The sequence below is a fragment of the Xyrauchen texanus genome, chromosome 47 (genome assembly GCF_025860055.1).
Source record: "Xyrauchen texanus isolate HMW12.3.18 chromosome 47, RBS_HiC_50CHRs, whole genome shotgun sequence".
In the NCBI taxonomy this organism is placed as follows: domain Eukaryota; kingdom Metazoa; phylum Chordata; class Actinopteri; order Cypriniformes; family Catostomidae; genus Xyrauchen; species Xyrauchen texanus.
In genome coordinates, this window is record NC_068322.1 from 16,107,405 (window position 1) to 16,124,042 (window position 16,638).

General features: G+C 38.5%; 1 protein-coding gene across 1 annotated transcript in view; it reads right to left on the minus strand.

Annotated features, from left to right (window-relative positions):
• The window catches only part of LOC127639000 (voltage-dependent calcium channel subunit alpha-2/delta-1-like), a 117,205-nt gene extending 110,052 nt beyond the window's left edge, over positions 1 to 7,153 (minus strand). Inside the window, exon 1 of the mRNA XM_052120797.1 lies at positions 6,810 to 7,153. Coding sequence (XP_051976757.1) covers positions 6,810 to 6,898 — 89 coding nt within the window. The 5' untranslated portion in view covers positions 6,899 to 7,153. The remainder of the gene's footprint in view (positions 1 to 6,809) is intronic.
• Between the last annotated feature and the right edge of the window lie 9,485 nt (positions 7,154 to 16,638).

Consider the following 16,638-nt stretch of genomic DNA (forward strand, 5'->3'; position numbering starts at 1 on the left):
CACACACGTTGTGCGATATCTGCTAAACAGTGCCTGTTTTGTAAAGTGTTTTGACAATCGCTGTTGTAATTGACTGCAAAAAGAAAATGTTTCCAGACAGGAGACCTGAATAATGCTCTACTTGCCATATTCAGCTACACACAACGCTTGCATAACAGTGATGTTATCAAGTTGACCCACGTAAAACACAGGTAGAGCGAATATATCTACAGGTGAGCATTAGCGGAGGTTGTAACTGTGCATGTCAATTTGATGCTTTATTTTCTTAGCAAAACCTTGTGCTCCAGATGCGTCAATAAATTTGAGGTGAACTGCTGTGCCAATTCTTACCGAACTGTGTGTGGTGAACTGTACAGTTTGTTTGTTTTTTCCCCAGAGAACCATTACACCACTAATAAACACTAGCAGAAACCTGGTTTAACAGTAGCTGAATGTTGGCTGAGCACTGACAGAACAATAGCTGAACACTAGCTAAATGGTGGCTGAACATTAGCTGAATGCTGGCAGAACACTAGCTAAACACTGGCTAAACGCAAGCTTCCACTGACTGAAAACTAGCTGAACTCTGGCTAAGCACTGACTGAAAACTAGCTGAACTCTGGCTAAACACTGACTGAAAACTAGCTGAACTCTGGCTAAGCACTGACTGAACACTGACTGAACACTGACTGAAAATTAGCTGAACACTGGCTAAACACTGACTGAATACTGACTGATCACAGGCTAAGCACTGACTGAACACTGACTGAGCACAGGCTAAGCACTGACTGAACACTGGTTGAGCAAAGACTTGGCACCAGCTAGATGCTGACTGAACACTGGCAAAGCACTGACTGAAGGCTGTACATATCCATGTGGTGGTTGATGTGAAGCTTTTCTGTCCAACACACTCTGTCAAATTAACTGATCAGTTGGCCACTGATCTAATCGGCTGATCTTAATCTTAAAGGTTTTGATTAGTGATCAGCCAATCATGCCTAGATTCAAAGCATTTGCAAATTTTTACTTTCAGACATGCTTTAATTCAGATAAATATTCCAGTTTGTTTTAAAAATTGTGTTTGAATTGTAAAGAGTCATTACGGTAGTAATTCACACTCCCTGTATAGTTAGACACAGATGGGACATAGACACAGCAAATGGATGTAAAAATGAATTAAACAACAAATACAAATGCAAATGTGAGTCACGACAATCAGACGGTGTATGATTATGTTAGCTGTCAGTTTCACTCCCTTCAACACATGTCAGTCAAACATATGCACTGTCATCAGTCCATCACCCCAGGACTATTCTGTGAGAACCCCAATTTAAATATATAATATGGATATGGATATATGTTTGTCACAATACCACTAATAACAGCAATAACAGTTAAACCTTCAATAATGGCACCGTGTCTTCATGCAGTTCTTTAATAATTAGTGATTTGCATTACAAAAAAATGAAACAAGGCTACTAATACTGAGAAAAAGAACTTTGAAAAAAATCTGAACATTTATGCATGACTCTTAATAATTAAAACAACCATAGTAATAATAATAACATTAATAATAGCAGCAGCATGAGTATACTACACTTTGTCATAACATTGAACAGTAACCCTTGACTTTGTATTGTTGACAGAATTTGGCCCTTGGTGAAAACTAATTGGGGAACCCTGTTATAGATACTAATGATTTCTCACTGGAGCCGTTTTGTAGCATATAACTTGCAAAAGTGTTGCAAAGGGCAGTTTTAAAAGAAAAATCTGTGGCCAATCACAGTGTTAAAATATCGGTCATCGTTATCGGCCTGAAATTTCTTGAGTGGTGTACCACCAAAAACAACCCTGATTACTGGTAACACCCAAACAAGTACCAAGTTTAATCCAGCTGGACAGGGGCCCTGGTCCTAAACAGACATTTCAAGGGAAGAATCTAAATCAGCATGTTTAATAAAACAGATATCTGTGGGACAATCCCGCTCCACTTCAAAGTGGTCAACATTGAATGAAACTCCATGTTCGTACCTACCGCTGTTTCATCATGACAACCATTTGTGAGAGCAAGAGACAAGAGAATAAACACTGATATTTCTGATGCACTACTAATGAGCTGCAAGGCATCAATACTTGTATATCTTCCTCTCTTCTAAAGCCAAAAGCTCTCATAAAAAGCTTGAGGAGACCATTGATCTGTTATTATGAGTATAATGGATTCTCTCATCAGCATTCCCAGGATTCTGGGATATGTTCTCACAGACCAAGTTTCCATTGGTGCTCTTAGAAGCAGTAAACTAACTGTAAATGCATATAAACAGTTGGGCATTATCCACCTGTGGAGTTCTGCACTGTACAGTACATTCATTATAATATAAGTAATGGAAACAAAGCATATGTGCTTTCAGTAGAAAAGCTGTAGGCAATTTACAAAGTTTCTTGCAAGCTTGTTGGGGGAAACAGGAATTAATTAAATTATTCTAGAAACTTCCTCCACGTTGCTTAGCGTGAAATCCTATGATGGAACTAAGAGCTTTAGTCCATGAGCATACACTTTTTCTATTCGTTTAAAGTTTGTATGCCCCTCTTAAAATCATTACAACTGCAAGCATTAGATCAATATTAGCAGATTCAACAACGTTTTGTGCTTTGGCAACTCTTTGAAATTACAATCATGAGAGTTAAATTACCAAGAAAATAAAATGAGAAAATACAATGTAAGTGGGCATGGGTTAGTAGTAGTATTTATAATTTGCTTTATGTAAAAACAATAGAAGCCTATGGTATGTCCTTATTTAGACAGCCATGGGTCCGTTCAAACGCTTTTGCGTCCATCTATGCTGATTTTCAATTGTTTTTCTATGTAAACATATGCTAACAGATGTCTTGGACTGTTGCATAACATCTTGCTGATTTTTCAGTGTCTCAAGCCAGATTTCAGATGATCAGTGGTGCATTAATGCATGGGCTGAAGCAGAGGCCAACAACCCCTAGGGGGCCCCATTCACATCATCCGCCACCCTATTCTCCCACCAACGACAATCGCGGATATAGCGCATTAAACGCATTCAGCAGGAGACACTGATATAAATAGTGATGTAAATAGCGCCCATGTAGTGCATGTTCCCAGAATAACAGTCCGTAACCCCCCTCCACAACCCCCACTCTTCGGACAACTGGTAAGGGGCCCAGAGGACCTGTGACCCATGGGAACTGAGGTACCTTAATGAACCCCTGCAGATGATGTGTCAAGTTAAAAAGAACTTAAACTTTTGAAAATATATCTCAAGACATCCGTGTTCTGTTATATTTGTTGTGCTCTGTCTAGCATTTTTTTCTGTTCTTGCAAGAATGCGTTTTGTCTGAACGGCCCCTAAGTAAACCTATGTGTGCGTTGTGGATGTGTGACGGGAGTACAGTATACACTTATTAAAAAAACAATACATTTTGAAATTTTCCAGCATAAGAAAATTAATAGTAAAGACACATTGGGAGATTCTGGATCATAGCCATTAAACCTGAATATTACTGAGCTTTAACTTTGCCTTAGTATTTGAGGCAGGACAAAAATAACTCCCAGCTGTTTTCAAAAGGCTCAAGAAATATACCTACATAAAGGCTTCCTCCTGAACTAAGGTGTTAAAAACTGTCCCCAAAACACATACACACATCAGAGGAACATAATACACAGGCAACTCTTTTATTTCTTTAGAAGATCAAAAACTCTTTGAGTCTAAAGTTAAACCCATGCAAAAAAGGGTATGAGCTTGCGGATTTCCAAAGGGCAAATAACCCTCGCTCTACACTCTGTGATGGGATGAATAAGGCTAGTAACGGGAAAGGCCCATCTATCGAACTGCTTAAGCATGAAATTTGATTATGCTTGAAGTCAAAGTGGAACATGGCGAGGACACGGCATGAATGGTGTAGATGTGAGATTCTGAGCTGAGGATAGGCAAACTGATCCAGCCATAATGGGAAGAAACACAGAGACATGAGACTAATGATAGGGAGCTGCCAACCAAGCTCGATTGACACAATATGAATGTGGGCTATGAAACAAAATGTCGTCAAAGTCCAAGATGTTATGTAGTGAAAAGTTTGTGCATTAACAAAAAGCACAGGGAAAAAGGACATCTGTGGACAGATAGCCAATATAAAACATATAGGATTTTTTTTTTAAATATACAAATATTCTAGTTACCTCCAAATGTATTTCTAAATGTGGAACATTGATTAACTTTTAAGCACTATATTAAGGATGTCAAAAGGACAGACAATCCCAGACTATCTGCACAACCAGCAGTACAGTGTTCTGACTCAATTGAATATCCATGTGCTGCCAGAACAGGGGGCTGCTTTTGAACAATGGCAATTTTAATATTATAGTCTGTAAGTGAAACCCTGTTTCAAGAGGATAACAGGTCCAAAATCATCACAAAAGGTAAAGATGACAATTCAGTTAAATAATGGCAAATATTCACTGATGCACAACCTGCTTTGTGGTTCTCTCAAGAAGCTTTTAGGTGCGGAACGGGTGACATCAGACTTAGATCTGATGGTCAGTGATCTAGAGGACATTAATTATTTCCCTCTCATCACAGAGCCACAAGACACTAAGAAGGGGTGGGGTGACTGGGGAGGAGATAGTGGAGTGCAGTCATGGAACATCTGAAGCAGACAGGCTCTGACATTAGGAGGTTAGGGCTTTGGCACAATGATGCAGTCACACAGATCAGTGACATGTAGGGAAAGGGGCTCAGAAAAGCAAAGAAAGGCAAAGGGGAGGATGCAAAGAACAGAGAATCGTAATATGGAAAAATGCACCAAATGCTAAAATTTGAACAAGCTGCAAAAAATAAACATCCTAATAGACATTTCACTTTACTGGTTATCAGGTGCATCCCAAAAATGTAACAATGCACTTATGTGGCAGACAGATCAAACATAGGCCTGAGGACATAAGACTGTGATATACATCTTACCAAATTCTGTCTAAAAGGAAACATTCGCAAGCTGAGTGGAGTCTGATTCGTTGAATTTGACAGCTGATTGTTTTTAAGCCTTGAGCTGTTCTTGGGTCGTTTCTGTCATGGGAGTGCTTATGTCAGATTGAAGATGTGGTGAAACATACCCAGACCAAGACATTTAACAACTGTTTAAGGCCAGCAAAAGAGACTGAGCTATTAATTGAGAGCAGAGATAATCTGTGAAGGAAACTCAAAGTGGGCAGAGGAAAAATGGGTAGCCTGGTTGCCACTTTCAGCTGATGAGACACTTCTTCACTTGAAACCAGTTGAATGTGTTTGTTATAGCAAGGTGTTGAAACACGAGAGAATAGCATGCTTTGGAGACAGAATACACACATATTTGTTCAGATCATTTGCTTGTGATGTTTTTAAAGCAGGGCAATAAATGTGCCAATACAAAGGCAACAAACATCACTAGGGGCAGCTGTGGCTCAGGTGGTAGAGCGGGTTACCACTAAACGCAGGTTCGATTGGCGGTTCGATTCCTGGCCCACATGCCGAAGTGTTCTTGGGCAAGACACTGAACCCCAAGTTGCTCCTAATGGCAGGCTAGCGCCTTGCATGGCAGCTCTGCCATCATTGGTGTGTGGATGGGTGAATGAGCTGCAGTGTAAGTGCTTTGAATACTGCTAAGGTTAAAAAGGTGCTATAAGTGCAGAACATTTACATAAAACAAAAAAATGCCACTGTGAATATATGATAACTTGCAATAAAAAGACAACGTCTGGATTGTCACATGTACAGTGGACCATGACTCACTAAAAATAACCCATGGACACAGGTGGCACGTCGGCTCTTTATGGATACTAGTCTGCAGCCAGTAGCCTTGATGCTATTATAGAACCCAGAGGGCATGCAGTAAGAACGAAGTTAATGTAATATAATTCGTATCAGTAGTTTAAAGGTTTCGACGAGCCTTATGCTGCACGTCAAATTTGCGCTTGAAAATGACAGCGCAAAGAGTCTTGACGCAAAGCGAGCGCAACCACTGGTTAAAATGAATTCTAAAAGTCTATTTTAGACAGAAAGACTTGCGTTGCGCACCAGAAAAGAGTCGATCCTATACAACACACACCTCTATACTTTAAGGCAATAAAACATTGCTTTCACTGAATAAAGGAGATCTTATTCTGACTTGTTGTGGTCTTATTAAAACGTAAACTACTGTCTTTGCGTCTCGACATTAAAAAACTATGGGGCGTTTAAACCCCGTTCAAAATGCTGTTGAAAACAGCGTTCAAATCAAGCGCTGTTTTACAATTATTTTCCTTTGCAAACATGCGCTAGATGGACGTTCTTGACCATTGCGCTGTGTTTTGGACACCGTTTTAAGTTAAAAAGAAAATTAAAAGTTTTTAAAACGCGTCTCGAGACACAGGTGCTCTGCTCTATTCATGGCGCTGCGTTTATCTGTTTTTGCGTAAGGACGCGTTCAGTGTGAACGTATCCTTGCACTGAACACATGAGTCTCGAGACGCGTTTTTAAAATGTTATTTATTTTGAACATAACACGCCGTCTTAGAAACGTGACGCTAGCGGCGCATTTTCCAAAGACGTCCGGCCTAAAATTAAAACTGATCGCGCAGACGGAACGCAAGAACGTTGCTTTATGAACGCCTCCCTCTCTCAGACGCAACTTGTGGCTAAAAAAAGGAGCCAGTCTACATCGCTTGACTGCCTTTAAAGAATGCGAAAACTTAAAATAGCCAGTTGCTAATGTAATAAGCTACAATTGGCAATAACAACATTTGCAACAACTGCAATAATCATAACAATAATTGTAAGTTTTGAGCTACTTACAGTTTAGAGTCCGGGAACTGTATAGTGGTTCCACAGTTGAATAAAGGCAGAATTAGAAGAAGAGCGGCGGACAATCTGAGCGCATCCATTATTCTGAAAGACGTCCAACAACACGCAATATCCTCCCACTAAAATCTAATCCACTAATTCTCTGAAGTGACCCTCCTAAAGAAGCCAACCAGCCGCCATCAGCGCCACTTTCACAAACATATGCTTTTAGTCCCTCCCAGCCACTTCAGCGTTTACTTTATTTTTGCTGCTAATTTTTTCTCTCTCTCACACACACACACATACACAGATATGTGGTGACAGTTGTGGGGCGTTTCCGCGTCTCTCCAGCTGTTCTGTACGTTAAAAGCGTCTGTTTCAGACTGTGCGCTCTGTAGCGGATCAGTTTCCAAACGTCCCCACCCCATCTGCGCGCAATCATCATTACGCGTGTCGCTCCATACAAGGAGATCGAGTCTCCCGCCTCTCAGCAGTAGGCTACAGCGATACCCTGGTAGGCATGAATGAGCGTGTGTTTTTGATGACATAAAAGTAACACAAAAGTGTTGTATCTTTAATTGACGTGTGGTTGTTATGTCTTATAAACAGATAAAGAACTGGGAGACAAAATATTTTAGTATAGCCTACCATCTTCATATATTATATACCATCCACAAGTGGCAATAAACCTCACCTGCATTACCCAACAGAGGGATCCATACGGTTGCACAGTGGTGCACATATCAAAATTAGCAGTGCAGGCAAAAGTTGAAAACACAATGGAAATACACAACACAACAGAACGCCCAAAATGAAAACACAATAAATGAAGACACAATGCAACCTGCAACACAACAGAATTAACAGAAAATACATGTTATTACTATATTTTATTTTGTTGAGTAGTGGCTTCATTTAGTTGTTGTGGCTTAGTTCTGTGTTGTGGTTTAATTCAGCTGTGTTGTTGTTGAATTTCCTTGTGCTGTGGTTTATTTCCTTTGTATGTCCTTACAACACAAGTGAATGGTGATCAGTACTTTGTAGCTCCAAAAGGATATTGAAGTAATCCATACGACTCCATATCTCCAGAAGCGATCAGATCAAAATTTCATCTGAAAGTCAAATGTGGTGTGTTTAGGTTAAGTTTCACATATGAAAATGAAAGTGAATGTGGAGATTTATTGTATAAAATAAGTACTTAAATATTGTTCTGTTTCTCATCACCTATTATATCACTTTTGAAGATGATGATTTAAACACTGGTGTCAATTGGATTACTTTTATGTTTCTTTTTTGTGATTTTTGGAACTAAAAAGCTCTGATCACCAATCACGACAAAGCTGAGATAGTTTTCTAAAAATATTTTGTGTGTGTGTTCTGCTGAAGAAAGAAAGTCATACACATCTGGGATGGCATGAGGCTGAGTAAATGATAAGATAATTTTTGGGTGAACTGTCCCTTTAATTGCTTTCATTTTAAGTGCTTTGTATTTCCATTGTGTTTTCAGCTTTTATTTGCTTAGCTAATTTTGTTGTGTTGTGCACCCCTGGACAACCATATATCCATAACAGCACTACACACCCTGATATCAGAGTAAATGCACCATGCTGTCTCTGCATTGCCTGCCAGGTTGAATGAGATTAGTTAGTGGAACCCGAGTAGACTGAGAGGACATATTGGCTTTTTATCCACTCTACCTACACAGAAAATGAGGCAATCCTCATCCTGTTAAGTCATCCTCCTCTTCTTTCTCTCTGCTTCTCTTGCTCTTTTAAATTTCTGTCCTTCTTTCATTCATCTCCTCTTTAAAATTGTGTCCTCTTCTGGCCAGTCTGGCTTACTGGAGCAAGTGTCTGTAAAGTGATGGTGTTGTGTTGCTAGATGACAACTGAGATCAGTTAATCTGTGGATACTGTATACAGCATTTGTCCTACCTGTGCTTTCTCAGTAACTCACATCCTGGGGGGCTCATTTTAAACATTGGATGACCCCATGCACATCTCCAAAATAAGCATGCTGGTCTTTGCCTGCACAGTGAAAGACACTTTAAAAATCTTTCTTGGCACCAAAAGGACTTTTATCTCTTATAGCAATTTATTGTGATATTGAAATAAGTTATTTAGTGGTACTTTCGAAGGCACGTTACAAACATGTAACACATCTTGCACTGTTTCTACAGACATAATGGTACCTTGAATCATTTGGCTTGGAGAAAAGAGGTGAGCTATTATTTTTTAAGCAAGTGTACTTGTGATTTTTGCATGCCAGATGATATAAATAGTTAAAACATTTTTTTACTAGGGACCATGATATAGTAGAGACTAGGGAGTGAGCTCTTTTGACTTGGTATAGTATGTAGAAATATGTGTTACCCAAGTAGTGCACTACTTAATTACCTTAATTGAAATTCAGCAACTGTAATCTGATTACAAGAATTTAAAATGAAATGAATTACACTACTTTTGGAAAAATTGGAATACAGAAACAAATTACTTTGTAATAAGATTACACCCAACACTGTTAAGTAACCACCTACCACCCACCCAGAACATCCTAGCAGCACATAAACAAACCACTGGCGAGATTGCATTTGCACCAATCCAATACCAATATATATATAAATAATTGAATGACAAACTTTTTTAATAACTCCTAATACTGTTCTCAGTGTCACTGATTGACCCTGCTGTTTTGCTTGCATTTGTGTTGGATGTTGCTTCTTGCTAATACCGTCTTATCTAACTAAAGCCCTGTAATCCACTTAAAATGAGGTTATTAGGGTGCTGCTGGATTCATGAAGATGCTTTTATGGTTTTATGCTTTTTTCAGTGGGAGAAAAAAACAACTTTTACTGAAAATGGAAGCAAATAGAAACTTCTATGTAGATTAGTGTGGCATATTTATATGTTAATATAAATTCATGTGATTGACAATCTTGTCTCTCTCTATATTTTATATTTTTTTAGTATCATTTGTAATATTTTCTATATCTACTTTATGTGTTGCTTCATATTTATTGTGATCCTCTGCTTTTGGTTCACTTCAAATATTCAGTCCCTCATATGTGTCCTAGTGTAAATCCTCATATTTGCTGAGATCAGAGTTAGCTGCTTATTTGCTCAGTAAATGTATCGCTCCGGTGAGCTCACCTCCCCTCAGTTGCATCCAGACAGCAAACACTGCATATCCTTTCATAACACAGAAATCATTAGCATAGGAAGCCATCTAACCTGCAAAAGTTATTACAAATCTATTTATATTAACATTCCAGCTATTCTTTTCTTTTTGCCATTTGAAGACAGACACAGAAATTTGCCTTACATCATCTATCTATCCATCCATCCATCCATCCATCTGATGGAAAACCATAGCAACCACATAGCGGCCACCCAGAACACCCTAGCAACTGCATAGCAACCACCTAATATTGCCTTAGTGACCAACCAGAAAACCCTAGCGACAACCCAGAACACCCTTGTAACTGCCTAGCAATGCCTAGTATCTGTCTATCTCTAAATTGTCTTTACTCAAGCTCATGTCATTCCAAACCATATGCTTTTATGCTTTCTTTCATGCAAAAATAGAGAATTTTTAGAGACTCTTAACAGCTCTTTTTGCACTTGAAGTCAGCAAATGTCTCATTCTCCACCCTGCATATTCAAACTGGCTTGTTTAGTTACAGCAAAATAACCAGTGGCATTTTTATATCATTCTTGCCTTGCCAATTTTTGAATCTGAAATTTCAGTGCTTTGGAAGAAGGGAAGATCATTGGTGAACAATGACTTGCATTCCTGGTCCTCACAAAAAACTATTGTAGGGCTAAAGATAAATGTATTGTGCGTGCTTACCATGTGCTCTCTTTGGTGTTGGTCCACCATATTTGGCTATTAAACAAACAATCTAGTGTACGTAAAACCAGCAAATGAGAAAATGGGAAAAGTATTCTTCAAATCCAGAGAAAATGGATTGACAGATACAGGGGCGGACAGGGAAGATAAATTGGCCCTGGATTTTACATGGGGTAGGTTGTCGCTGTCCTATTCTGCATATAGCTGTCCCTTCGGCATATCGCGGCATATGTTTTGCATAACCCGGTGGCCCATTTCATCTTATCACGGCCCATTCGGCACCGTTTCATGAGTCCCGGTTCTCCCGATGGCCACTCCACCCCTGGACAGATATAATTACAACACCTACACCATCTTGAATAGCATCTGCCCCATAGCTATCATATCATGAGTCTTCCTTTGTCAGAGTTGCATGTGATATTTACTGAAAAAATTACACTCTGAAATGATAACCTGTAGCCTACAGTGATGATAAAAATAAGTATAGTATATATTTAGAAATGATGTGTTTGAATTTTTTAACAGTCATTTGGCAGGCCAGAGCAGCATTATGCTCTGTCTCTGTCCCAGTAACTAATGACTGTGTGTTAATATTTAATACTGGCCTAAAAAATGTCCTTGATTAGTGCTTTCTGTGTGGGTACATCCATTTGGCAAAATACCACAGAGGAGTATTCAGATTATTAGATAAAATGAATGATAAAATAATCAAGGCAGTGTTTTGGGACACCATAGTGTTTGGTTTTGATTTTATTTTCACCTGAATCTAAAAACAAGAGCAGTAAAATGTAATAAAAACATATATTTTAACATTAGATGTTAAATATCAATATTTAATTCACTATTGTTTTATATAGAATTGTTCTATAGTCTATACGGTATTTAACACAATTACATCAGAAGTAACTGTAAATTACTTAAAAAATGTACAATGAAAAAGTTATTTAATTACAGTAATTAATTACTTAGTAATGCAATGCACCCAACACCCAAGTGTTTGAACTACAAGAATATTAAATGAATGATGTGCAAAAATCATGCATTTCCTCTACTCATGGTTTGCCAAGTGTAATATATTAATTAATCCGTCTCAGGAATATTGTTTCCAAGGCAACTGAGGACAACCACATTTTAGTCCCATGAGTCCCATAAGGAGTTTTTTATATAGGAGTTTTTGAGTGTTGATTGACATGTTTGTTGTTCTGAATATTCCATGTCAAGTTGTAGTTTTTCTGTGTGTTTGAGCACACTTGGCCAAAACATTTACGCAATTAATCATGTCCCTGGACCATAAAAAGGCATATTTCTACCATGTTTTCAGGAGAGGGCAGTAAGATAAACTTAAGCTGTTTAGGCAACGCACTGACAACAAACCACACTCGTCTTGCTTGACACTAACGACAGCACAAGTTGACTATGCATTCTTGCGTTGAGCTTTACAGGGTACAATTCCAAATGCAGGGATCTCAAGACGTGTTTTCTCAAGCTTCAAACTATGTTTAACTTGACAAAGTGACCTAAAAATGTCGTGTTTATGACTCAACCAAAGTGAGACACTCTAAAAGTGTCCATCTGACACCTGTGTACACTTTAAACCATAATTTAATCCGTAAAATTCGAATTCTCTTTTTAAGATTTTCTTAAGAAATCTCAATGTGTATACATTTCAAGGCATAAAAACATTGAAACGCATTGCATTCAATGTGCCAAAGAAACTTGTACAATTTGGCAGCGGAGTCATATTGAGGTTTCCATTATTAGCAGCATTTGTGTGCAGAGGCTGAGGATACTGATATAGCCACCGAAAAATAAAACAGAGAGAAATCTGGCCTCGTTGATGTGGCCTGGTTGCAATAAAACAGCTCTGACTGCAACCAGGTCACCAGAGAAAGAGGCAGAGCTCTAACTGTGCAAGCAGAATGACATTTTCCTGGTTAATGTTATGCTGATTCCCTTCTGCTAATGATCCATTTACTATACACTGAAAAAAAAAAATAAAAAAAAAATCATACTCTAGCTAAAAGCACATTACCGTATTCTTTTTTAAATACCCTCAAAATTACATTCCGCAAGACAAGAGTCACAATGCTATTTATCTTATTAAAAGACAAATAGGCTTGTACCACAAAATTAACAGCGACTGAAGCTTCTGTGTGATCTCATTCCACAAGGTGCTCTGTTATCTGACTCATATGGCTAATCTAAAGCAGATTGCGTGACTATTTGACAGGTGCACATATTGAACAGGTGTGATTACTGCTGTTTTGTCGACATGTAACAATATGGTTTTCAGAAGATATAACGTCATGAGAGTCACACATTGTAAAGACACAAACAGCAGTGTGAATGTTAATGAAGGTCTGAATTTGTTCAAAGACATGTAGCCCACTAAAACAAGCAGTCGAATTTTTGTTGCTACGGTTGTTTCATTTAATTATCAATTTAGTTTTAGGGGAAATAAAAAAATGGAAATTAAAAATAGAAACACATTAGGAGAAAAATAGGAGAAATACACATGTATTGAAGGTGGGGGGTCTTGCTCTCAGGGGAAGAAACTGAGAAACAGTAGAGCAAAAGTGTTTATTTGATCTGTTTATTTCAATTGCTGTCTAAGAGAACCAATTCATATGTTAAACAGATCTCAATTGTGATTTTACTTTCAATATGTGGCCATATGACTTTAATGCTCAGGCTGCGCTAATGTAAAAGGACAGGATCTGCACACCATAACAGCTTGTTGTGACTCTAAGAGTACTTAATTGTACTATTTTGCACAAGAAACCTGCATATTCTCCAGTTTGACATTATATTTTAGTTTTAAAAAGGCACAGCCCTTAGTATCTGACAACTGTACCTTTAAGACCGAGTTTATCTCAAAGTATTGAGCCCATCAGTAAAGGTCTGCTCATTCAATAAGAGCCCAGATGGGCAGGATGTTTATCCAGGCAGCTGAGGTGTAATTGTGTTACCATGTCTGATGGCTCACTTCATATTGCTCGTCTCATACCAAAAAAGAGGTAGAGAAAACAGGCAGGGAAGGGAGTGGCAAGCCAAGTTATTTTGGGGTTGTGAATCATATTGGTATTATATTGGGCAGCAGGAAGGCCTTAATGGTAACATCAGGTTTTGAACATTCCTCATGTAATGACAAAGATGGTTACATGTATATCTCACACCTGCTGATCTCTGTCCAATGCTTGTGCCATTCTGTGGGAAAATACTGTAATTTGGGGCATCAACAAAGTAACAAGCCTTTGATTGTCAGATGTGTGAGGTTTTGTGTGTCTGACTAATCAAAGCCAAAATGAAGAGCATCAGTGCAGATCTTTGATAAACAAACAGCTCTTTAGAAGTCCAGATACAAACCTTTGAAGAGAGAGATACAATGTTGATGAAAAAGACACAGAGGAGAAGAGAGACAGGTGTCCCTTGATCAAAGTGGACACCTACCAAATCTCCTTTGTCCTCTTTTACCTCTCCTGCCATCTCTGATAAATCTAATATATTACCTAACTGAAATGAAAATAAATCAAGAGGTTACTGTCCTTCATTGAGTCACAACCCAAGAGCAAGAACACTCTCGGAAATCACATTCAAGAAAAAGAGAATTAGAAAGCAGCACAGAGGCCCAAAACATATTCTACGCAAGTGCATGGACACAAACATTTCTAACCACGAAAGCTCAATGTTTTCTTGAATGTGTTAGAATGCAATTTATAATGCAATATAATTAAACATTGCATTCTCAAACCATGTCCACATTAGCCTAATTAATTTTTGTTTGAAAAGTCATAGATTTTGCTGTTTACACTTTTCATCTACACATGAACTGCATTTACCTCAGTCAGGAAAATGACAACCAAATTTTCAACAAAAAATATATTAGTGTAGGTGTGGCCTCAGTATTGATGCAAAGGATGCAACAGTAGGCATTAGCCTACATTACTATGGAATAGAGGAACATATAAATACTTAGACTAAGAAAATCTATTCCACCTCTGATTTGATTTCAACAGCCAATCAGAACACTGAAATAGGAAGGCGCCAAAATTATAATCTCCTCCTAATGAGAAAGGGATAAAAGTATCCTTCCAACAGACAAACCCCATTCTGTCTCCAGCCAGTAATATGAGACAGTAACAGATCGACCAAGTTCTGAGTCTCCTGTCCAGAGAGACACTAATAGAATACACCACACCACATTCTGAGTTTCCGGTAACTAGAGAAAAGAGACAATAACAGTAACACTCCAATTTCCATCAAGGTATGAGGCAGTAACAGATCGACCAAGTTCTAAGTTTCTAGCTCCAATAGGCAAGAAACCACAGATAAAACAATGTTCGGAACCCCCATTCCAGGGAGACATCAACAGAAACACCAGCGACAGAGTTAAGCTCTCGCTAGCAAACCTTCTCTTTCTTTTCCTGCTTCTATGTGATCCAGATTAAGGAACTTCTGCACCAACATCAGGGCTTCATCTGCATGTTCCAGATTGTAAGGACCCTCATCTGCATTCCTCTGTGCTTTGTTTTCGAGGCTGTTGAAATACAATCCACCTCCTTTCCCACTGCAATGCACCCAGGCACGACCAGTAGATGACGTCGGCCTTCACCAAGTTCATCGCTCGATCAAGCATATCGTAATTATCACTATCCAAACTTCTTCCCAGAGACCTTGGCATTCGTGTTTATACTGCAACCAGCTTATTATTATCTAATGTTCTTTAGATTGTATAACTTGTTTATACAACGTCTAGCAAATAGTCTTTGAGTTATTTGTTCAGCTAGAAATAAAGTCTTTGCCTCGAGGTAAACAGAAGGGCTATCTGTCATTCATTTACATACACTAACACCTTGTGTGATGTGAACAAAAATGACCACATACTTTAGTGTCTTGTGTGAGGTCCACTACATAATTGGGTGGCCATATTATTATTATTACAACAACTGTCAGATCCTGTCAGCATTTAACACAAAGATGTACAATTGATCCAATCCCACAAATACAACTCTCCCCAAAGCAAGAAGTTCATTCAGCTGCTCCATCATTACAAAGCGGGCTCCCTCAAGATAATGTGCATGTCAACGTGGATGGAAATGTGCAATGATTCAAATTGTTTATTTAATATTTTTAGAAACACTTTTAAAAATGCTAAACATCTGGATGGAAACCCAGCTAGTGTCTACAAGTTCATATAGCTACCTTAAAAAATACATCTGGTTCAAAGCCATAGACATTCGTCCTATATCGCCCCCTTGAGTTCTGAAGCTTTTTTAGCACCACAGTAATGCAAGCATGAACAGCTCCACAAGGGGGGGCAATGTGTTGCCCAAGCAGTCGCATCTCTGTATGCAAACCTGTGTAGGGTATGTTTTTGGCCTAATAAAAGAGAAACGTCAAGCAAGTAGTTGGGCCTTAAAAGCTTAAAAGTTCTTCTTTTAAGCTTTTTCCCTTTGACATTTTATGACATTTAGAAATTACTGTTGTAAGACTCCAGTCTTACCGCTGTAAGGACACAAATGATATGGCTGACTGTTTGTATCTCAGCTCTCAACAACATATGTGCCTCATCTGGCAGACACCAGCAAAGGAAGTTTTGAATTACAGATTGCATGCTATAAAGATCTCAGTGTCTTATTCTAAGATAAATGTTGTGTATAATGGGATGTTTCCATCCCCAAATGAGTCTTATTGAAGGATTAACACCACAATACAGATATCGATATACAGCACATCCCCATTTTCTGCATTACAATGGATGAATATAACACTGAATAACACAAGATTCGCTTGGAACTGAATTACAGTCTTGCATAAGCAGCAATCTCCCTCTGGCTCTCTTGAGTATGTGTCATAGACATACTAACTAGACAACGCACATACACAAATACTCTCTCGATTTTCGTGAGATTCGTGGTGCTTAAGGCAATAACATAGTCTTGGCCAAAAATGAGATAAAACACATTCTATTATATCTTTATACAGAATTAAG